This window comes from Desmodus rotundus, chromosome 13, assembly GCF_022682495.2.
Source record: "Desmodus rotundus isolate HL8 chromosome 13, HLdesRot8A.1, whole genome shotgun sequence".
Lineage (NCBI taxonomy): Eukaryota > Metazoa > Chordata > Mammalia > Chiroptera > Phyllostomidae > Desmodus > Desmodus rotundus.
In genome coordinates, this window is record NC_071399.1 from 39,516,319 (window position 1) to 39,541,456 (window position 25,138).

The following is a 25,138-nucleotide window of genomic DNA, read 5'->3' on the forward strand; positions in this document are numbered from 1 at the left end:
TAATTATTCAATTACAGTTGTCCCAATTTTTCCACCCTCTTTTGCTCTCCCTTGTTCTCCACACTCGCCCTGATTCCCCAGTCAATTCCCACCCTATTGTCCATGTCCATGGTCCTTTATACATGCTCCTTGACAAGAACTTTTCCCTTCTTTCCCCCATTATCCCCCTCCCCACTCCATTCTGGTCATTGTCAGTTTGTTCCTTATTTCCAAGTGTCTGGTTCGTTTTTGCCTGTTTGTTTTGTTCAATAGGTTCCACTTATAGGTGAGATCATATGATATTTGTCTTTGGTGCCCTAGCTTATTTAACATAGATAATATTAATAGGGTTTTGGCAATTAATTTTAACAGCTTCTCTGTAAAGTTTCAAAAATATATTTTAAATGATTTCTGTGAGATATAAAAATATTTTGGTCAAACAAAAAATCTTGCTGTCACTATATTCCTATATTCTTTAATGAGTTCCACCTCATGCATCTGAAACTTCTATTTAATTAAAAAGGTTTGGTCCTATTTGATACTAAGGTATAAATTCGAAGTATCCTTGACCTGTAACAGAAAATAATTAAGTCAACTGATATAAATCTTTTTTCAAAGATTTAATTCAGTATTCAAAATCAGGGTTTACAGTGTATATCAAGTATTATTAGGTTGTTGTTTCTACTGAATATCCTATTTGAAGGAGGCATTTGGAACAGCTGGTGAATATCACACTTTCCCGCCTCAGCAAGATGACATTTTTCTATTGATTTATCTGAATTTGACTTCTAAAAAATATACTCAAAAGTAGTCTTATTTGGAGGTTTAACATTTCTCAATGTCTACGTACTTCCATTAAAAACCAAAATTTGATTATTTCACTTAAGAGTTTTTGTAAGATAAAATTCTTACCTGCATTAGAGCAGATGATATCTTGAGAATTCCTGCACATTTGATTACTTGTTTTCTTTGTCAGATCACAATTAGTTGGGTACTGGCAAGCTTCCCCAGACCATCCTCTGTCACATTTGCACTTTCCACAGTCACACTTACCATGGCCTGAGGATTTAACATCATATCAGTTAGACCCAAATTGTTTTTAAAAATTTCTGTAAATAAAAGTCTTATGTGTAATGTTGGTTCAAGACTGAACTATAATAAATTCAAACACATATATTACAGTGACTGAAGCGTAATGCTATTATTATATACAGTACAAAGGAGTATGTAAGTTTTATTTAAATAATCAATTTCAATAAATCATACTAAAACATTAATTTATAGAGACATTAGGATAGATAAATCAAAATTGTAATAAACCACATGAGAAAATTCAGCACAGGAAAAAAAAAATACCCACCTAGTGCCTCCACATTGCAGAGACAAAAGCCCAGTAAAAATTATTTTTGTATAAGTACATTTTGTAACACATAAAACTATAAACTTTGCATAAAGAATTTTGCATGAATCTCCACTAAATGAAACTTTAACCTAATATTTATTTGAATCTAACTTGTTGTAAAATTTTATAGATATATAAATACCACTTTGGATAAGATTGACATGAAAGTTTAGTATATATCTTGTTTCTCAATGAGGAAATATGGTTCAAGAATCAAAAGGATAAGTCCAATATTCATCTACCACCATGCAAATTTCTCAAGCTTTCATGGTCTCAAATTAACATTTTGCTGTTTTCATTGTTGTGATCATTAACTTTATTAAATCCTGTTTGATGAAGCCTACTAATGTTTTCATTGATTATGTACTAGTCTGATTGAAATGCAAAACATGTACAATCCTTGACCTTTGTCCTTGTAGAATTTACAAAGCTTTGTCAGACCTTGTGTTATGTTGAGCAATACAGACTATGACCTATAGAAATAAAAAGGGAGAGACTTTTTGGACTTCCCTGACTTATAAATAGGCCTTGAAAGGGGAGAAGAGTTTGAATGGGTTGCAGGGAGAGTATTCTTATGTTACTCACGATAGTAATATTATGCCTTAATGCCTCAAATTCGTAGGTCACAATGGAATGGAATCTTTGATCTGATGCCAACAGTTATTCAATGTGGCAGCCAAAATCCACACAATGAGGTCCAGATGGTCAGTCAGAATGAATGGCTCAGAGGCATCCCTTTTGGGGATGTTCAGCACAGCCTGCATCTGTGATTGGCTGTGACTTTAAAACTCCTCAGTGTGTGACCTAGTCTGTGTAAATGTTTCTATTCCTGTTGCATTTTTCAAATTAATTATTCTATTTCACAAACAAATCATTTCATGCACCCCTAGTTGCAATTTGCTTCATCCAGTGCATATTACTCTGTCAACATTGTGCATCCCTGTCTGGTCCTACATAATAATGTTTATCTCAGCCAACTTGGAATCATTTACAAACATAAGTGATCTTTCCTGCCAACTATCCAGTCTATTTATAAAAGTATTAGGCCAAATTCTTGAAGTAGCTAAGGCTCTTTGGTAAATGAAGTGTCTTGGTAACTGTAAGGACTCTTTAGCAATATTAGTGTGTTAGGTTGAACCACATGAAATCCTCACTTTTATAATTTGAATGTCAGCTATTTCTTATGATTAATCCCCATAAAAAAGGTTCCATATCAACAAAGGTAATGGAAATGATTCAAAACATAAAGGAATATGGTAGTAATGAATTGCTTAATATTGAATAAAAAATAATCAATGCTTGTTTTATATTGGATGGGACACGTTATTTGGAGATAAATACATAAATTTTTTAGAAAGAAAATTATGTTCAGACTATTTTTACTCTTTATGCCCAGTTAGTAAGAGCTTTGCAGACCTCAGGGGATAAGGTTGTTACATTGTTGTGGTAATCTCCATCACAGTGTCAATTACCACAGCTTCAAAAAACATCCTTTTTGTCAAAATAATTTATCCATTTTGCATTAGCTTTCAGAGGCTTCCATATAAAGTACCACATATTGGGTAGCTTAAAAACAACAGAAATTTATTTTCTCACAGTTCTCGAGCCCAGAAAACTGAAATCAAGGTGTTAGCAAATTGGTTTCTTTTGGAGGATCTTAGAAAGAAACTCTACCATGTCTTTCTCCTAGACACTGGTTCTTTTCCCATAAAATTGGTCTTCATTAGCTTCTGACAGCTTAACTCCAATCTCTGTTTCTGTCTTTACATGGCTTTTCCTCTGTGTGTCTGTGTTCTACATATAAGTGCAGTTATTTGATTTTGAGCCCATCCTACTCCAGTATGACCTCAACTTCAACTTAGGGTCATCTTCAAGGACCTTATTTTCAAATGTTGCATTCACTGGCTCCAACTGTTAGGACTTCAAATATTTTTTTTTGGGGGGGGAGATATAGTTCAATCCATGACAATTGCAAATAATATATCCTAATTTTTTTTTTCTAACTTAAATTCCAGTAAAAGATGGGGAAATTTTTCTCTTATATATGAAAACAAACTTGCTAGGGCTGGCAACAAGACCCCCTCCTCCTCATTTCTATCTTATAATGGAAGGGGCCTGAAAACTTATAGATACCCAGAATTAAATACACACTTCTTTCCACAGCTCTGCAGGTCCCTCCCCTCCCCTGTTCCTCCAATAATTGCTCCATAACCACCAACTCAGCCTGAAGACAAGTGAACTGTCAGAGTCCAGGGGAAAGATGCAGCACAGAGTAGGCTCTCAAAGAGAACTGGGGACCTCTAGGGTGAAAAGGCTCAGGTCCCAGGAGCTTCAGTCCAGGAGAGCAAAAATGGTAGGCACCAGAGTTTCAGGTGTCCACATCCCTTTGGCTTTTCAGACATACCACCACATCCTGGCCTTGGAAATGAGTGGCCAAGAAGACCTAGAGCAGAACCCCTAAATCATGAGGCCCAGAACAAGGTTCTAATTACACAGGTTAAAGGATGGCCACTGTCCAGGACTACATGAAATCCTAACCAGCAAGGCATTCACCATTCCTGGCTATCTAGACCATTCCAATTCTGATTCTTCTCCAGATAAGTCAATTTCCACAACTACAAAATGTGATCTTAAAATAAACCATTCAACATGCTTGATAATGAATCTGTTGCCCTTCAAATAAGTTCCCAAGGAATCAAAAGAAAACAAACATACAAAACAAGAATGTCAGAGAAATGCCAAAATAACTTCCCGACAAAGCAATGAAGATGAGAAAATGTAAGGCTATTGTTTCCAGGTCTGTCAGTGGCATAGTGAAGACAAATCACAGAAGAGAGTAAAATCCAATAATTTAGTTTCCTGTTCAAGTAAGAACCTGGAGGCCGAACTGGCTTTCTCCAGTGTTACCCAGTAAACTAAGGCCTTGATCTCCACTGATAAAGAAAAGGCATTCCAACAAACAAAAAATAAAAATTTTTAATTTTTAATTAAACAATGCAACAGCAGCAGTGTCACCATTATTTCTTAATCCCTTTTGGATGGGTAATGCAAAGGCAGTGGTGATGAACTCATTAAAATACTCTAGAGCACAATGAAGGAGAACTGACATTATTTATTTTTAAATGACAACAAGCTGTTTCAAAATGGAAATAAAGATTACCAGTATTGAATAACTTTAAAAAATCAATCAGGGCTTTGGGAGGAGTTCCAGCCAAGATGGAGGCCTAGGTAAAAACCCTTCACTTCCTCACACAACCACAAGGAAGGTAACAACCAATCTAAAATCAATAAACAACCAAAAGTGCCAGAAAATCAAACTGCATGGAAAAAATCAACCAGAACAACCAGACTGGTAAGGTGGCAGACCATGTGAGCCAACTCAGAGAAACCACGATGAGGCAGTGGACAACGTGGGCAGGGCTGGCTGAAGGTCAAACTAAGACTCAGAGTTGACTGTGGGCTACGGCATTTGCCATGGTGGGAGAAACTCCCAGTGTCACACTAGAGAGGAATTGGAAAGTGCACTAGAGATGAGCAGGCAAGTTGCATTGTTCCCTTTCTGGCCCCTCCCTCACATTCAGCACCACAGAGCAACGAAGAGAGTTGCCCTGCCTAGGTGAATACCCAAGGCCCCACTCCCTTACAATTTATCAGGAGCACCAAGACAAAGAAATATGGCCTAAATGAAAGAACAGAGCAAAACTTCAGAAAGAGAACTAAGTGATGAGGAGATAGCCAACCTATCTGATGGAGAATTTAAAGCCCTGGTAATAAAAATGCTCACAGAACTGATTGAGCATGGTTGAAAAATGAAAAGCAAATGAAGGATACCCAAAGTAAAATAAAGCAAAATATTCAGGGAACCAACAGTGACAAGAACAAAACCAGAACTCAAAGAAATGATTTGGAATGAAAAGAAAAAAGTAACATCCAACTGGAACAAAATAAAGAAACAAGAATTCAAAAAAGTGAAGAGAGTCTTACAAACCTCTGGGACAACCTAAAATGTTCCAATATCCAAATCATAGGGGTGCCAGAAGGAGAAAAACAACAGCAAGAAATTGAAAACTTATTTGAACAAATAATAAAGGAAAATTTCCCCAATCTGGTGAAGGAAATAGACTTCCAGGAAGTCCAGGAATCCCAGAGAGTCCCAAAGAAGTTGGATCCAAAGAGGAACACACCAAGGCACATCATCATTAAGTTACCCAAGATTAAATATAAAGACAGAATCCTAAAAGAAGCCAGGGGAAAGGAGATACTTACCTACAAAGGAGTGCCCATTAGGCTATCAGCATATTTCTCAAAAGAAACCTAGCAGGCAAGAAGGGGCTGGAAAGAAGTATTCAAAGTCCTGAAAGGCAAGGACATACACCCGAAGTTATTCTATCCAGCAAAGCTTTCATTTAGAATGGAAGGTCAGATAAAGTGCTTCCCAGATAAGGTCAAGTTAGAGTTCATCACCACTAAGCCCTTGTAATATGAAATGTTAAAGGGATTTATCTAAGAAAAAGAAGATCAAAAATAGAAACAGTAAAGTGACAACAAACTCACAACTATCAACAAATGAACCTCAAAAAATGACAGCAAACTCACAGTTATTAACAACCACACCTAAAACAAAAACAAAAGCAAACTAAGCAAACAACTAGAACAAGAACAGAACCACAGAAATGGAGATCACATGTAGGGTTATCAACAGGGGAGTGGGAGGGGGAGAGAGGGGGAAAAGGTACAGAGAATAAGTAGCATAAATGGTAGGTAGAAAATAGGGGGAGGGTAAGAATAGTATAGGAAATGTAGAAGCCAAAGAATTTATATGCATGACCCATGGACATGAACTATAGGGGGGGAATGTGGGAGGGAGGGGTTGAGCAAGACAGAGTGGAGTGAAAGGGGGGAAATGGGACAACTGTAATAGCATGATCAATAAATATATTTAAAAAAAAGAAAAACAACTAAAACAAAAACTAAGCAAACAACCAGAACAGGAACAGAATCAAAGAAATGGACATCACACGGAGGGATTTCTGTGGGGACAGGGAAGGGAGGAATGGGGGGGAGGTACAGGGAAGAAGAAGCATAATTAGTAGGCATAAAATAGACTGGGAGAGATAAAAAATGGTATAGGAAACAGAGGACTCTAAGAAATTATATGTACAACCCATGGACATGAACTAAGTGTGGGGAGGAATGCTGGAGGGTTAGGGAGCAGGGCGGACGAGGATAAGGGGAAATAATTGGGAAAACCGTAATAGCATAATTAATAAAAATACTTAATAAATAAATAAGCCATGTCCAAATAGCAATGAAAAATAATTATACTTTTCTTTGGCAAATATCCAAAAGAAAAAAATAAAGATGGAGGAGACAGTCCTTATTATTTTTTTTGAACTCACTAATATTCTGGATGAAAATAAACTACAACAATAAATGTGTTTATTGGATTAGCTATATGTCTTTGTCTTCAAGTCCTCTTGAAGTGTAAAAAAGGTCAAAAGTACATGGATAGATAGAGAGATGATAGATAGATAGGTGATAGATTAGGTAAAGCGTAGGATGAATGGATAAAGAAGTTTTGAATATTATTTAGCCATGAGAAAGAAGAAAATCCTGCCATTTGGGACAACATGGAGAGAGCTTGAGGGCATTATGCTAAATAAAGTAAGTCAGGCAGAGAAAGACTAATACTGTATTATATCACTCTGGGTGAAATCTAAAAAACAAACAAACAACAACAAACAGAAAAAGAGATCAGATTTTTGGTTATCAGAGGCAGAGAGATGGGTGAAATGGGTGAATGGGGTCAAAAGGTACCAATTTCCAGTTATAAGATAAATAAGTACTAAGGATTAACAAGTTGATGTCAATAGTTAACACTGGTATATGGTATATTTGAATGTTGTTAAGAGAGTAAATCCTAAGGGTTCTCATCAAAGGAAACTTTTTTTTTCTTTTTTTCTTTGTATCTATATGAAGTGATGGATATTAACTCAACTTATTGTGGAAATAATTTCACAATATATGTGAGTCATTTGGTCAAGCTCTATGCTTTTGCAGAACTGTATGTCAATTATATCTCTTAATAAAACAGCAAAAATCATGATTATTAATTATTATTCATTATTACTAACAATTTTATCATATAGAAGAGGATGGATATTTTTAAGTGATTCGGGCTTTCAAATTAACTAGGTATACCACTAGAAGCCTCATGGTAACCCTGAAATTTGAGTACCCAGTTGGCCTTCAAATCTATTTGCTTGGTCAAATATGTATACTCCCAAGACCTGCATTGTGTCCTATTTTCCAATAGATTCAAAGATGCTCACTTAGTAACAGACACTGTCAATTATTCTCCTATTCTTTCTGAGCTACATTGGATTCCCTTGCCTTTTCTAGGTACAAAATGCAAAAGAACTAACTATGCCACATCCAGAATTCTGAGAAAAGATTGTGAAAGCATCCCTTACATAATTTTACAATTACCATGTTTTACGAGAGAAACTTAGTCATTTTCAAAATGGGGCACCAGTCCCTTGTTTGCTTCTCAGGATAACAAAAAAACAAAGTAGATATTTCTGCTTCCCATTTCTGAGAATATTACAACATGAACAATGGAAGAGTGCTGTGTCCAAGAGACCTTTGCCCTAGAAGTTAAAAGGTCTGGACTCACTTTCTGCCTGGACACTAATCATCCATGTGACCCTGATCAGAAAAATGTAAAAGAAGAAAGGGAAACCAGTAATTTCTGGCCTCCAGGCACCATGGTAAGTACTTTATGTGGACTAGTCTATTTAATTTCCATAAGGAGCCAGTGAGATAGATTTTGTTTCTTAGTTTTACAAATGAGAGGACTAAAGTATAATTAGCTTGTTCAAAGTCATGTACGTAGTTTGTAAACTGAAAAGCTATGTTTTCATTACAGCCTACATATCTGTTTAAAAGTTGCAATACAATAGACTTGAGATGCCTCTTTTGTTCTAGGAATGGTGGTGACAGTAAAAGCTATGGACTGGTGGCTTGAAAGCACTGCTTTAGTTTTTGCTGTTCCCTTTTGGGACTTATATGCATAGAGTTGAATTATTCAATATACTTGGAGAAATAACTCCAACAGTAAAATTATCAGACTTTACTATTCAAAATTAATGCTAAGACTGGCAGATAAAATAATTCAGGAATCTACACTTCATTGTATTCATCTGCAAAAGTAAGAGTTAGACTAACTAAACCCAAGATTCCTTTCATCTTGAAAATTCCATATTATAACCTCAATTATTTTCTTTGTTTCATAACAAAGCAAAGCAGTTTCTTCAAATGGGACACTCAACATATTAATAAAAGATAATGGCAGTAGACATTAATTATTGCCAAATATTGTTTGCTTTGGAAAACTATCATGAACAGTGAAAATCTTATTTGTTTTTAAAAGCACCTATTAAAATACTATAGATTATGCTGATATGCATATTTTTAACATGAGTTTGTCATGAATGCCACTAAAATTAAGGAATTTAAAATTAGAATACTTGTAACCTGAGATTGAGGGACAAATTATAAATTGTGTATATCTAAATATATACAAGACATATATTTTGACTAAATCTTAAATAGTAAATTTTATAAAGTCAAATACATAATTATATATCAGGTTAAGGGAGCATTAGTAGACCTGTCTCTCCCACCCTGTTTCATCCACATTTCCCAAAAAGCTGGTGCTCCATTTCCTATCTGAAAATCCATGATACTAAGAGTTTAAGTTGCATTTCCCAGGTGTCTTGAGAAGGAAAAGAGAGAAAAGAACACTTGACTGGATGTCAGAATTGCTCAATTTTCTTTTCTACCTTCTAGGTTCCATCAGTAAGATTTTATAGATCAGAAAGCTTTACAGAGATTCTTTCACTTTTTTCTACATTTAAAAAGTGTATAAAGAGCTGTCATTACCTTTAGTTTCTGCCTTGATCTTTTGCCTTCTGTTGTGGTTATTAATTTAGGAGTGTATCAAATAAATCCACTGACAGAAGTCTTTCAAACCTTAAAACTTAATGTCCTTTAATGATATTTCTTAGTAAATTGAAATGAGCTTAATCAAACTGGAATCTAAGAATCTCAAAGTATTGTAAGCAGGACAGAAAATCTTAGACTAGTGAAATCTCCCCAGTTTTAATGGGAAAAGGAAATATTACTTGGCCATAAAAAAGGATGCAACCTTACCATTTGTGACAGCATGGACAGACCTAGAGGATATTATGCCAACTGAAATAAGCCAGACAGATAAAGAAAAATACCATATAAGGTCACTTATACATGGAATCTAAAGAACAAAATAAATGAACAAACAAAATTGGAAAAAATGAAACAATGATGTTCCACCCTTACCATTAACTCCTTCCACATTATAGATGAATATGCGTGCCAAGTAATATAATCATGAAAATATATGTATATGTGCATTAATATGTACATGTGTTCATATACATAAGTATTTGCATATATGGCTCCCAAAAGTGAAAGCAACAAATGATGAGATGGTATTTAGCATCCCTCCCAATGCTGAGATTTTTTCCAGAACTTTTTGTATCTGTATACTTGATAAATATTAATGCTTCATCTGTTGATGTTAACCTTCTTCATTTCAAGTTCTACTGGTTGTTCATAGAAAAACTCTGTATATGTTCTTATTTCTCACAGCATTAAAGCATTGTTCATCAAAACAAAGACAACTGTCTCCTCCCTGAGGCAGAATAACGCAGGCCCTCAGTGTGTGGGCTCCAAAGACAGACTGCCTAGGTTCTACAACTTGCTAGCCGGTTAACCTTAGAGAAATATGAATTTGTTTCCTAGGACTGCCTTAACAAAGTACCACAAACTGGTGACTGCAAACAACAGAAACTAATTATCTAACAATTTTGCAGGCTAGAAGTTCTAAATCCAAGTGTCAGCTGGATCATGGCTGCTTGAGACTCTAAGTAGAATCCCTCCTTGCTTTGTCCTAGCTTTTAAAGGGAGCCAGCTATCCTTGGAGATCCTTACCTTACTGCTGTGTTACTCCAATCTCTGCCTTTGTTCTCACATAGCCTTCTCCTTCCATGCATCTGTATATGTCTCTGTGTTTCTTCTCCTTTACTTATAAAGATAATGGTCATGTTGAATTTGGGGCCACCCTACTCTCCTGTAACCCCATTTTCACTCATTATATCTTCAATGAGCCTATTTACAAACAAGGTCATGTTCAGAGTTACTGGGGATTAGGATTTTTTAACATGTCTTTTTGGAAGACACAGTTTAATCCATACACCTTTCATTATTTCTGCTTCATCTGTAAATTGTGGATAAAATAATAACACCTATATCACAAGGTTGTTATGAGAATAGAAAGAGTTCATGCCCATAAATCACTTAAAACACTGTACATCCATAAAATGTTCACTATTACACTCCATATTGCAGGTATTAAGAGAACAGGTGTCCCTACAACAACTTTCATGGTAATCAAAATTCTAAACCTAAGTGCAGAATAAAAAGTAGATATTAATTGCAAATTCTGACTTATGTTTCTCCCTATCCCATATTACACAGAAAAATCCCTGACCTGGTTTACATGGATAGAAACTTTTCCTGGAGGACTCCATGTTTCACAAAGCTAACAGGCAAAATGACCAAAAAGCAAATTCAGTGAATGACTAATTGTGGCTGAATAGTAATTTAAACACTTCAAGTGATATTTTATATATGTATATAATTGATATAATGATATATATGGTATCCAGCAATATAATATGAAAAATGGGAACATTTACTGAAGAAGATACAAAAAACATTGTACATAGGAACTGTGTGGGACCCCACACAATTCTCCCAATCACCATCAGCTGCCCCATCATATTTTCCTGAGTCTCATCAACGGTCTGAAATCCCTTCCCTTTCAAAAGTGATTTTAGTTTTGGGAAAAGCCAGAAGTCACAGGGTACCAAATCTGGGCTGTATGGGGGCTGAGTCACCTGGATGATTTGATTTTTGCCAAAAAAACACATGAGACATGAATGGGTGTAGTTGTCATGATGAAGCTGCCCATCACCAGTTGCCCATAGCTGCAGCCTTATAAATCATCTGAACAGTTTCCATGGAGGAATGTTCAAACTTGACACAAAATTTGATGCAGATTTGTTACTCTACTCTATTAGTCATTTTGAATGGGACAGCCACACAGTACACATGCTCATTCAATGGTGTCTATAGCCCCCACTGACTAGTACAAGGAAGTCATCATTGTTCATGCATGCTCATTCTAGGCCACTCTCCTTGGTTACCAGGTTACATGGATGTTGCACAAACATCGTTATATATTTGAAAACATATATATATATTTATGTTTTTGTCTATGTATTTTTAAGGTTCCTAAAATTTCTCCACATTCATACTAGACTTTGGCATTAGATGCCTTTGGGAAAGCAAACAAATATAAAAAGCAGTAAAAAGGCTTATCTTAGTTTTTCAGCTTCAGAGCAAAGGTCCTGAAAAACTGGTAGTTTCTAAAATGTGGCAATCATCATGTAGGGTGGACATAAGAAGATATTTGGAATGCAAGAAAAAAAACTAGAATTAATATTTATGCTTGTTTTTATTTCATCTTCAAAATTTTTCATATATTTTATGTGTGCAATTTATTGATATGAAATACCCCACTGATTTATAATTTATAATTATAAATTATAAACTGTAATTTAATCTAATTAAATTATGGATTTATAATGTAAATCTATATAAATTATAAAGAAGTACACATCTATAAGGGTAAATTCAATTTTTTAAATGTATGATCAGGGTTTTGAGACAACCGATTTAAGCAATAGATTTTATAAAGTTATAAGGAAAATTCTATTTCTTAAGTTAGCTGGTAGAGAACAATATCACTTTTTGTTACCTTTTACACTTCATGATAATATTTCACTCAAAAATTTTTAAAGAAAAAAATCACATGTCAGAATCAATCCTCCTGTAAGTAATGATGTTAAAGACTTTCATTTTGGGACTTTACTAGCATTCAGATGTCACAATCCCAAATCACATGCATGAGATACTGCATGGGGGAAGCAAAGTAATATAAACCTTTATAGCCTGAGGGTCCATGAAGAGCTGAATAGAGAGACTTGATTGTCTGGATAGTAGAACACTATTATTCAGAAAAAAATATGCTGAGGGAGTATGCAAGGTGTTGAGAAGAGCTCTGAACTGTGTAGATCTTCAGGAAAGAGCCCAGTTCCCTGCCCCCTCCAGTGGGGGTCAAGGATAGTACACAGAGACACAAAGTTGGAGATCCAATTGCATATCTCTGGAGTAGCTTTGCAAATTTTGTCTGGGCCAGTTTGAAACAGTTCCAATAGAACAGAAAAGGTTGTGAAGACTATAAGCATCTGACACAGGCCTTGAAGTGTCCTACAAACCCAGCATGGCACAGGAGGATAATCACAAATTTTGGGAGAGGGATAATCACTAGCTGAAGGCTGTGGTTAAAATGAGTTCCATTGCATTGCTAAATTCCAGTGGGTTTATAAAGGCTCCCCCAATCAAAGATCCCAAAATAGGTCTCAGACTTTTTATAAAGTCTACTTTATTTTATAAAATATACTTTTAATAAAGAACTTTTTTATCACTCCTTAATTAAGTCTGTGCAATGGCTAAAATAAAGATTATCTATAATCATTTCATGATCTTCAAATATTATGCTCAAGCCATTGTTTCTAATGTTTTCTCCTCATCCATTTAAAAAGAAGCAGACAGCAACAACTTACTTTTTTATTTCCTTCTTAGTTCAAAAATGAATAAACATTTGTATGTTCAGTTAACTTTATTATAAATCCTAATTGCAATCAATGACTTTTCTATTAACTCAGTAACTCCCTTGGGTACCTCTGCTTTAAACTGTTATAAAGTGGGTAGTTAATAAAAGTTGTTGACAGTTCAGTTGACTTGATTGTAAAAATATGAAATTATTCTCTGGCAAACAAGAAAAAGGACTTTAAATCATGGTATTTTCTACAATACAATTAATCAGTTACCTGAAGTAGCACTCTTAATTGAAATCATGTATATTGTAGAGGACAGGTAAACCATACTGAGGTGTGCATTTAGGTAATAAAAAGTAAAGAAAAGGTTTCTATACCAGCCAGTACTCTCAGTTGTCTTGAAACTAAAGCCAAGGCATTTGGAGATTGAGAAAAAGGCATAACAACAGTGGTGGCCATTGCTCCAAAGAGAAGGAACATTTTTGTGTGAAAATATGATCACTCCAAAACTTACCCACTTCTGTCTAGGATGTCTTACTTGTTCTTCACTTGTGACCTGTGTCATTCCCCATTATGAAAGTCTATAGTTATTATAATTCATGATAGATAAACTTCACCTCTCATTAAACTTTTAAATAATCCATTTTTAATCATTCCAGATAATGTATCCTGTTTTCCTTTTTGCATTGTCATACATATATTTGCTTTGGAAACTAGTTTTACCAAGCTACACTATAATGAATAAAATATCATACATTAAACTTCTGAGTTACAAATTACTTTAATTCATATTATCTTAATTGATGAGCAAAATGACATAAAATAGAAAAAAAGTATTATCATCCTCATTTATTTGTCTTTAAATGATTCCTCCAAATTTTTAACCAAGCTCCCAAGTCATCTACTTGTCTTGGGACTCTCAAACTTGGGAGCAAGAATGAAATCTCCTAACTTCCTGCCTTTCCTTCCTCTTTCCTTACCCATCCACTTTGCCTCCTTCTCTCCAGCTCCAGAAGTGATACCAAGGTCCATTCCTTCGAAGGAGCCTTGACTTCTTTTCCATCTGGTTGTTTTAGGACCTTTCTTCCTCTCCTCTATTTCAACCGAAGCCTCATTATTAGCAACTTCCTCTTATACCCTAAAATTGAACAAGTGTTTCCTGGTCTTTACAAAATATAATCAGTACTTCCTCTATTAAATACATGTCTCTATTTTTAGTCTCTATTCCAAGTCAATTCTCCGTTAATTATTCAAATATTCAAAAAAGGCGTTTTCATTCCCAGTCTGACCTTTTCTCTACAATTAGATTTTAATCCCATGATCCTATTGATGTGTTTCTCACTAAAAAGACTAACGTGCATTTTATTGTTTAATTCAATTGACATTTAAGTCCTAACCTTTTTGTTTACTTCTCTATCTTTTGACATTTCCTTTTTCTCCCACCCTTCTTCTTACCCTTCTCTGGCTCCTTGGCCTTCTCCATCATGCCTAAAATATAGCATCAATAAAACACATACTGTCATGTGTTGGTGGATCAATTGGTTGGAGCATCATCCCATACAACAAAAGGTTGCAGGTTCAACTCTAGTTCAGGGCACATACCTAGATTGTGGAGAAGCAACCTACCAATCTCTCTCTCTCGCTCGCTCTCTCTCTCTTTCTCTCCCTGCCCCCATCATGCCCCCACTTTTCTCTCTGTCTAAAATCAATAAACATATCCCCAGGTGAGGATTTAAGAAATATGTATTAGAAAAGATAAGGCAAATAAGAATAAAAAACACAAGCATTTATTCTGAACAATGTTAATTAAAACAAAGATAATCTTTACTGAATTATACTAGGTTCTAAGCAGGCTTGAACTATGTTTTATGTTTTGTTTTGTTTTTCCTCCTATCATTTAGTGAGCAGTTGGGTAAGAAAAAGAAAACTCTCAAGGAACATCAGAGAAAATAAAAAGGGAATTAAAAGCAAAATTTCCTTTGCATATGCAAATATCCAAGTTTCAAGGTAATGTAAATTTGAATCTGCCACATACACACTCTTAGCAGTTTTCTTAAAATTAGCAATATCATGTATATCATTCCAAGACTTAATTATTTCCCACCTAAAATATACCTTGGAGAAATTTTGTCAAGAACTGTGAAGGAGGCTGAGATAAGATTTCTTCTTATTTGAAACTAATAAATTAACCTGTCACAGTTCTATGGTTTCTGGAAGAAGACATTAGACTCTGGGGTCTGAGTCAATTTGAATCAGTTATCTACGCCCCAGTTCCCACAGGACAATAGAAGGTTAGGTGATGCTCACACATGCAGTGGGTTGTGTTGCCAGAGAGGAAACCCTAGGATTGGAATCCTGACTTGTAAAATACGCAGTAAAACATGCCTAAACATGTCCCAGAGGAGACATAATTTTGTTTTTCTCTTTTATAAACAAACCAGCCTTTGCTCCAGAACGAGACACCAGGTCCATCTTCCAAAGCTACTCTCTTTACAAACATCTATGAACAAATATTCTGGAATGAAAAATATCAGTACCTGTGCCGAAAAAACTACAGAGACAGGAGACCCATGGAGAATTATCTCCTAACACCTCTTCATATCAATATCTTAGCTCATAGAGATCTACTTTACTCTTTCTGTATGTATAATGTATTGATGTATAACCACAATAATTTAGCCATTTTTATTGATGTATGCTTAACTAATTTTGATTATTTACCACTACAAACAATGTGTTCATAAGTATTCTTCCTTACACATGTATTTTTGTGCACAAATGTGAATAAATTTAAGGAAACTCTTATTATGTGGAGTTTATGGATAAAACGGTATGCATACATATCATTAAAATTTTAGTAGATACAGACAGATTTGTTTCCAAATCTATGCTAAACACACTCCCACCAACAATGTGTGAGGACACACTTCCCTACACATAACTCAGGATGTTGTGAAATAACCTGTGTTAATCTGAGAATTAAAAATTACACTTGATGTTTGTGTTGGCATGTGTCAACTATGGATGATGTTTAACATATTTTCATTAATTTAGAAATTTTTTGTTCTATAAAAAAATCTTTTGTGTCATTTTCTTAAAACTTTCTGCTTATATATTTTGCCTATTCTATTGTTTTTTGGACATTTTCATAATTGTATGAGCATTAGGTTTTATATGTTAAATAATTTAGTCTCTTGAATAGCATTATAATGCAAATATTTTATGACATATATAGTGTCTCATAATCCTAAATCATATTATCAAACTCATGCTTCTTTCTTGAAGGTTTGATTTTAGGTATGAATCTAGAATTCTTTTGGTGTGAGAAATAAGGTAAATAAGTGTCCATATTTATTTTTCCATGTAGCAAGATATGTTTTCCGACCCCATTAATGAATGGTTTATTTTTTCCCATTGATTTAAAATGTCATCTTTATCAACATTATGTATCTTTTCTCAACTCCATATAATCTTATATTGATATTTCTATCAATTCATGTGTGAATACCAAACTGTTTTACATGCTTGATTATAATAATGTGTTTTAAAAAATATTTAGTAGGTCTAGTCTCTTTTTTGTATACTTTGTTTTCAGTATTTATCTCCAGACTTGGTTTAATTCCCAAAATAACATTTTTGAAACTTTTAGGCAAGAGATATTAATTACATTATATATAAAGATTAATTTAGGATAAACTCACAGATACACATTAATGTATAAGGTAATAACACTCTGTCAATTTCAATTTAACACCTATTAATGAGAGCCTTTGAACCCACCACCCAGATAATGAAGATTAAGATCACAGTAAGTACAAAACCCCTTAATGTTTCTCCTCTAAATGTATGCCAATTCTATGTATGTAAATCAATTACTGTTACATTGGATCTCCATTTTTTCCTTCATCTTATGTCATTTTTCTCTGCAATCATTGGCATAACAGTTGGTTATTTTTCATTTCATTCTTAATAGCTTCAAGTCCATTTCTTGTTCCTGATTGACATAACAAGTGCCTACTCTTTTCTCTGTATTCATTATTGTGCCCAGCAATTCTGCTGGTGGGATTATATCCTAAGAACCCTGAAACACCAATCCAAAACAACCTATGCACCCCAATGTTCATAGCAGCACAATTTACAATAGCCAAGTACTGGAAGCAACCTAAGTGCCCATCAGTAAATAAGTGGATCAAAAGACTATGGTACATTTACACAATGGAATTCTACACAGCAGAGACAAAGAAAGAGCTTATACCCTTTGCAACAGCATGGATGGAACTGGAGAGCATTATGCTAAGTGAAGTAAGCCAGGCGGTGAGGGACAAATACCATACAACCTCACCTTTAACTGGTGAGGTAATAATCAACAGAAGAAAAAGCAAACAAAATATAACCAGAGACATTGAAGTTAAGAACAATCTAACATTATTGTGATTTTTTTAAATTTTATTTACCCTCCAACATACTACATCAGTTCATTTTACTTTTTTATAGGAAACCCAGCCTAAGGCTTAATGTCACAGACTCTGTAACTATACTGCTGGAGTACAAATTCTCACTACATAACTGTGTTGTGTGAACTTGAACAAGTTATTTAATCTCTTTATATTTCAGAATACTCATCTATAAAATAGGGAAAGTAGTACTATTAGATAAAACTATTATTATAAGGATTGATTCGGATATTAATTGTAAAATACTTAAAACACTGACTGTCACATAGTAAATGCTATATATGTGTTTATTAAGTCTTTATAAAATTTGTCTCTTTTTATGTAATTTCCTGCATGAGTACTTGGCATCTCTCCTTTTAGCCCATTTTGCCTGGTAGCAATATATACATTAGCTGCTTATCAAGAATTCTTTCTAGGGGAAGGGTCATCAAGGAACATGTATGAAGGACCCATGGACAAAGCCAAAGAGGGGATAGGAAGTGGGAGTGGGTGGGGCATGGGATAGTGGGGGAATGGGGACAACTGTAGTTGAGCAATAAAAATTGTTTTTTAAAAAGGACTCTTTCTTTCTAATTTAATAACAAAAATGGCCCATAATTTTTATCAGCTCCACAGTAAGCTTTTTCAGGTGTTGATTTATTATGTGAGTTTTGTGTTTTGTTCATGTTCTGTATTTCTTTCTTGTGTTATATTTTCTATAGGGATCATACTAATTTCTTTTTTTATCTTATATTTTTCTATTCATTGATTTTAGAGATACAGTGAGAGAGAAAGACAGAGAAATGTTTGTTTGTTGTTCCATTTATTATGTGTTCATTGGTGGCTTCCTGTAGTGCCTCAGTGGGGGATTAAACCCACCACCTTGGTGTATGGGGATGACACTCTAACTGAACTACTTGGCCGGGGCTTAATTTCTTAATTATTATTCATCACAAATGAAAGGGATTTTTACCTGGAACAGTTATTTTTTACATCCAATTACAATTGTTGTTAAAAGGATAATGTGGATATAACAATGGAAAATTGCAATGGTGGGAAATTGTAACCCAACCCACTTTTCCTTTGACATCGTTTCTGTAAGTGCTGATACTGACTAATATATAGCTTGTAGATGAACAGCATGTTTCTATAAGAATCTTAGAAACTAGCATCAAAAGATAAAGACTCTGACCTTCAAGTATCCCAACTCTGGGAGATTTCCTGACCTTCATTTATGGAGCAAAGTGAAGTGAAGCCAGGATGACATGAAGCAGGGATGACTAAACCAGGATGATGCACATCGGACCATCACTTGCCTTATTGAAATGGACCGTGCTCATCTGCATGTAGAGAACTTCTCAATCCCTTTCCTTGATCTCTTTGTTCTCTTCCCTTCTCCCTCCTTACAAAAAACTCTGCCTCCACTGAGAGCTAGAGATGAGCTTTGAGACATGAGTGTCCATCTTCCCAGGAGATGGGCTTTGAGACATCAATTCAGATGCCAGTCACCAGGAAGGTGGGGATCTTCCAGCTGGCCAGCATCTGAATAAATCACTTTCCTTTACATCAGTACCTGCCTCTTTTATTTTTTTAAATATTTTATTGTTATTCAATTACAGTTGTATGCCTTTTCTCCCCATCCCTCCCACACCACAGCTGAAGCCACCTCCCTTCCCCACTTCCACCCTCCCCCTTGATTTTGTCCATGTGTCCTTTATAGTAGTTCCTGTAATCTCCTCTCCTCACTGTCCCCTCCCCACTCACCCTGATTATTGTTAGATTGTTCTTAACTTCAATGTCTCTGGTTATATTTTGATTGCTTTTTTCTTCTATTGATTATGTTCCAGTTAAAGGTGAGATCATATAGTATTTGTCCCTCACCGCCTGGCTTATTTCAATTAGCATAATGCTCTCCAGTTCCATCCATGCTGTTGCAAAGGGTATAAGATCTTTCTTTGTCTCTGCTGCATAGAATTCCATTGTGTAAATGTACCATAGTTTTTGGATCCACTCGTTCGCTGATGGGCACTTAGGATGCTTCCAGTACTTGGCTATCATAAATTGTGCTGCTAAGAACATTGGAGTGCATAGATTCTTTTGAATTGGTGTTTCAGGGTTCTTGCGGTATAATCCCAGTAGCGGAATAGCTGGGCCAAAGGGCAGTTCCATTTTTAGTTTTCTGAGGAAATTCCATCCTGTTTTCCACAGTGGCCTCACCAGTCTGCATTCCCACCAACAGTGCCCTAGGGTTCCGTTTTCTCCGCATCCTCTCCAACATTGGTTTATGGATTTGTTTATATTGGCAACTCTGACTGGTGTGAGATAGTACCTCATTGTGGTTTTAATTTGCATCTCTCTGATAGCTAATGATGCTGAGCATCTTTTCATATGTCTCTGGACCCTCTGTATGTCTTCCTTGGCAAAGTGTCTGTTCAAGTCCTTTGCCCATTTTTTAATTGGGTTGTTTGTCTTCCTGGAGTGGAGTCCTGTGAGTTCTTTATATATTTTGGAGATCAGGCCCTTGTCTGAGGTAGCATTGGCAAATATCTTTTCCCATACTGTTGGTTCTCTTTGTATCTTAGTGCTGTTTTCTTTAGCCATGCAGGAGCTTTTTATTTTGATGAGGTCCCATTTGTTAATTCTTTCCTTTATGTCCCTTGCTTTAGGGAATGTGTCCATGAGGATTTTGCTGCGTGGAATGTCTGAGATTTTCCTACCAATGTTTTCCTCTAGGACTTTTATGGTATTATGACTTATATTTAAGTCCTTTATCCTCACTGAATTTATTTTTGTGTATGGCGTAAGTTGGTGATCGAGTTTCATTTTCTTGCATGTAGCTGTCCAGATCTCCCAACACCGTCTGTTGAAGAGGCTGGTTTTGCTCCATTTTATGCTCCTGCCTCCTTTGTCAAATATTAATTGACCGTAAAGACATGGGTTTTTTCTGGGCTCTCTGTCCGGTTCCATTGGTCTATGTGCCTGTTTTTATGCCAGTACCAGGCTGTTTTGATTGCAGTGACCTTGTAATACAGTTTGATATCAGGTATTGTGATCCCTCCTGCTTTGCTCTTCTTTCTCAAAATTGCCGCAGCTATTTGGGGTAGCTTATGGTTCCATATAAATTTCTGAAATGTTTGTTCTATATCTGTGAAATATGTCATGGGTACTCTAATAGGGATTGCATTGAATCTATAAATTGTTTTGGGTAGTATGGCCATTTTGATGATGTTAATTCTTCCAATCCATGAGCATGGTACATGCTTCCATTTGTTTGTGTCTTCCTTAATTTTTGTCTTCAGTGTTATGTAGTTTTCTGAGTACAGGTCTTTTACCTCCTTGGTTAGGGTGATTCCTAGGTACTTTATTTTTCTTGTTGCTATATCAAATGGGATTTTTTTTCCTGATTTCTGTTTCTGCAGTTTCGTTGTTGGAGTACAGGAATGCCTTTGGTTTCTGAGTATTGACTTTGTATCCAGCTGTTTTGCCAAATTCATTTATTGGGTCGAGTAGTTTTTTGGTGGAGTCTATAGGATTTTCCATGTACACTATCATGTCACTTGCAAACAGTGCCAGTTTCATTTCCTCCTTTCCAATTTGGATGCCTTTTATTGCTTTTTCTTGTCTGATTGCTGTGGCTAGGACTTCCAATACTATGTTGAATAGGAGTGGTGACAGAGGGCATCCTTGTCTTGTTCCTGATCTTAGTGGGAAAGCTCTAGTTTTTTGTCCATTGAGTATGATGTTGGCTGTAGGTCTCTCACATATGGCCTTTATTATGTTGAGGAATGCTCCCTTTATTCCCACTTTGCTGAGTGTTTTTATCAGAAATGGGCGCTGTACCATATCAAATGCTTTCTCCACACCTATTGATATGATTGTGTGATTTTTGTCTTTGCTGTTGTTGATGTGATGTATTATGTTTATTGATTTGTGAATATTGTACCATCCTTGCATCCCTGGGATGAATCCCACTTGGTCATGGTGGATGATCTTTTTAATATATTGCTGGATTCAGTTTGCCAATATTTTATTGAGAATTTTAGCATCTATGTTCATCAGTGATATTGGCCTGAAGTTTTCTTTCTTTTTGTGTCTTTTTCTGGTTTTGGGATTAGGATGATGCTGGCTTCATAAAAAGAGTTTCGGAGTTTTCCATCAGTTTTTATTTTTTTCGAATAGTCTGTGATGGATAGCGGTTAGCTCTTCCTTAAATGCTTTGTAGAATTCTCCTGTGAAACCATCTGGTCCAGGGCTTTTGTGTGTTGGGAGTTTTTTGATGACTGCTTCAATTTTGTCTGCTGTTATTGGTCTGTTCAGGTTTTCTGCTTCTTCTTCATTCAGTTTTGGAAGATTATATTTTTCTAGAAATGTGTACCTTTCAACTAGGTTTTCAACTTTCTTGGCATACAGTTCTTCATAGTAATTTCTTACAATCCTTTGTATTTCTGTGCTATCAGTTGTAATCTCTCCTCTTTCATTTCTAATTCTGTTTATTTGGATCCTCTGTCTTTTTTTCTTGATGAGCCTCCTTAAAGGCTTGTCGATTTTGTTTATCTTTTCAAAGAACCAGCTCCTGGATTCATTGATCCTTAGAATTGTGCTTTTAGTCTCTATATCATTTAGTTCTGCTCTGATCTTGGTTATTTCCTTCCTTTTACTTGCTCTGGGCTGTCTTTATTGTTGTTCCTCAGCACCTGCCTCTTGAGTATTGGCTTTCACAGTGGCAGACAGCTGAACCTGCCTTCAGTTACATGGAGAGGAACAAAAAGTGAACTTCTCTATGAACTTTAGTTTCACATATATGTGCAATTATTTAATAATTTCTAAAGGTTAATTTGATGAGTTAAATGTTATATTTATATATAAGTTTGGTAGTTATGGTTGTAATGTTCTCTAAAATGCCTGTGCTTTCATTCTTGTCAATAATTACAAGTCAGTACTTCCTGACTTACATTGTTTATAATTTCTCTTCTGCTTAAAATGCTACCCAAGTACCGCTTAAACCTATATAATTTTATTAACCAATGTAACCCCAGTAAATTCAATAAAAAGTAAAAATTAAAACAGATGAAATAACACAACCTGATTGTCAACTGAGAGAGGAACATTTTCCAGGCTCCAGTAACACCATGTATGTATCTATTATTTTACTAACATTTCTTAATCTCTTTACATGGCTTTCTTCCCCACTAAACTGTTAACTTTTTTAGGACTAAGACTATGTCATCTTTATTTTATATTCTTGGTTCATATTCTATTTTTTTTCACATAATACTTGCCCCCCAAATGTTTGATAAATACATAAATGATAAAGGCAACATAAAATTACCATTCATGGGCACCATGCTAGTAAATAACAAAAGTAGATTATGAATCCAGTTTTCCTTCCTTCAAATCATATTTTTCACTATAGTGTTCCAAAGTTATATCAATATAAATTAAATGGTTTGCATCTAGGTCAAAAACCTATTTTACATACTTAATTTATAATTATCTTCAAATGACATGCAAATAACTCATTAATTCTAATACTGGTAAAATTATGGTGTATGGTTTGCACAGACATTAATAATATATTTTAATTCATATTAAACCTCATTTTAAAAGCTTGGTCCAAATAAAATTTTCATCTCTGTAACCTAAGTTTGACATAGGATTAATTGAACCTCATAAAATTATCACATAATTCTAATTTTGATTAAGCTGTAAGTAACCAAATGTAGATATCTGTGACTAAACCTCAATTGCTCCATGTACAACAATCATATAGAATCCCATATTGCTTTTTAAAATGAAGATATTGACTAAATTTAGAGTCCATTCTAAGGTAAAATTTCTGAGAGTCGATACAGTAATTAATAGGTTTTGATCTATGTGACAACTTAGGAAATGGGACAAACAGATCTGATTTATATAAATATGTGTATGCTTTAAAATTAATACTTCTGCCTTTTTAAGATTAGTGAATAAACCTTGAATCTAGGAAATACAGTGAGATTATCATAGTGCTGTGTTGAATGAAATAAATTGCCCAGTTGTCAGAATTTATACTCTCATTTCACCTCAGCATCTCCAAATTGTCATACTTTGTGAGTCTTAATGGCTGAAGTAAAAACTTTTATTTAAAATCTGTGTATTGCTAAAGACTAAGTTGTATATAAAATTATTTTAATCTAATATATTTATATCACTTAAGATATGTATACTAGTTTGAATATTGCCTAAGTTACTTGGTCAAAATTTCTTTTAGTTCTTGGTATTATTCTAAATAAAGATATAGAATAGCCTGGAGAACAAGTGTAAGACTACCAAGACATACTTCCAGGTAGAGATAATATGATTTTTCTGTAGTCAGGGCTTTAATTGACAATTTGATTAGAATATTATGAATTTCACAAATCTCATGAAACTGATCCTGGAATGTGACAGGATGTACCACTTTAACACTGTCCCCTGTGTATACTCACCATTCTAATAACTTGTATGATCACAATCAGGGAGAGAATCATTTAATGCCAGAATAACTTACTGAAAATGTAGATTATGCTCATCAACATGGGAAAACATCTACTTCTATATAGAGATAAGCAATTAAAGTATTAAGTATTAAAAGCTTATTAAGTGTCATTCATTAAAATTAAACATTTAAATGCCATTGGTTTCTTGAATATGCACAAATGCCATTTGTCCTAGTTATTTTCCAGGGAACAATTATTAACATGAAATTAATAAGCTAATTTGACCAGAAATCATCATCTTTGTTTAAGGCAACATTTACTAATGAATGACCATAAAACAATAATAGAGGGCTTGCATCAATTTACTTAGAAATTTTCATGAGGGAGACAAGGTAAAAACAAGGGTAAGAAAGTAGGAAACTAACTTTCACTGAGTACTCTATGTCAGACCCTATGGTAGGTCCTTTACATTCAACAGCACAATGAATTAATTTGCCACAACCTTATGAGTTCAGGAAGAGACAGCCAATATTAGGCTCAGGGAGACCATTTGGCTTGTCTCAGATTATAAATTCTGATTCCATGATCTTGTCTTATCTACTATACTTCTCAGCTTCTACAATTACTCTTAATGTTGTCTCTTTCTAACATAACTTTCAGAAATGTACTTGCCTCCACAATTAGTTACTTTAGAATAATGCCTGCTAAGAAATTGTTTTACATAATCTTACATAGATGGCTTTTGCTAGAGAAAAATGAATGATTTTTATGTATTTTTTCTTTTAGAAACTAAATTAACCAATGTCACTCCAATAAATTTAATAAAAATAAAAAAGGCAACCTTGTTCTAGCAGTAAACCTGACTTAGGGAGGAGAAGAGCAGTTAATATTGCTGATAGAGGAAATAAAAGCCTGGTCTTCTGGTTATCTACTGCGCAGAGTCCTTTTCCATATAGGACCACTAATCTTCCCCAGATACCCATATTTAAAAACAAGGGCGTATATGGAGTACCAAATACAAAATCTACATCAAGAGACTCAAATACTGAACTATGAGAAATATACTTCTTTAGAAACTAT

At 34.9% G+C, this 25,138-nt stretch overlaps 1 protein-coding gene across 3 annotated transcripts in view; it reads right to left on the reverse strand.

Moving 5' to 3' along the window:
* Positions 1–25,138, reverse strand: part of ITGBL1 (integrin subunit beta like 1) — a 269,846-nt gene that overhangs the window by 149,716 nt on the left and 94,992 nt on the right. For all 3 annotated transcript variants that reach the window (XM_053916805.2, XM_024578895.4, XM_053916806.2), the window contains one exon: positions 892–1,038. In XM_053916805.2, the coding sequence (XP_053772780.1) occupies positions 892–1,038 (147 nt within the window). The remainder of the gene's footprint in view (positions 1–891; positions 1,039–25,138) is intronic.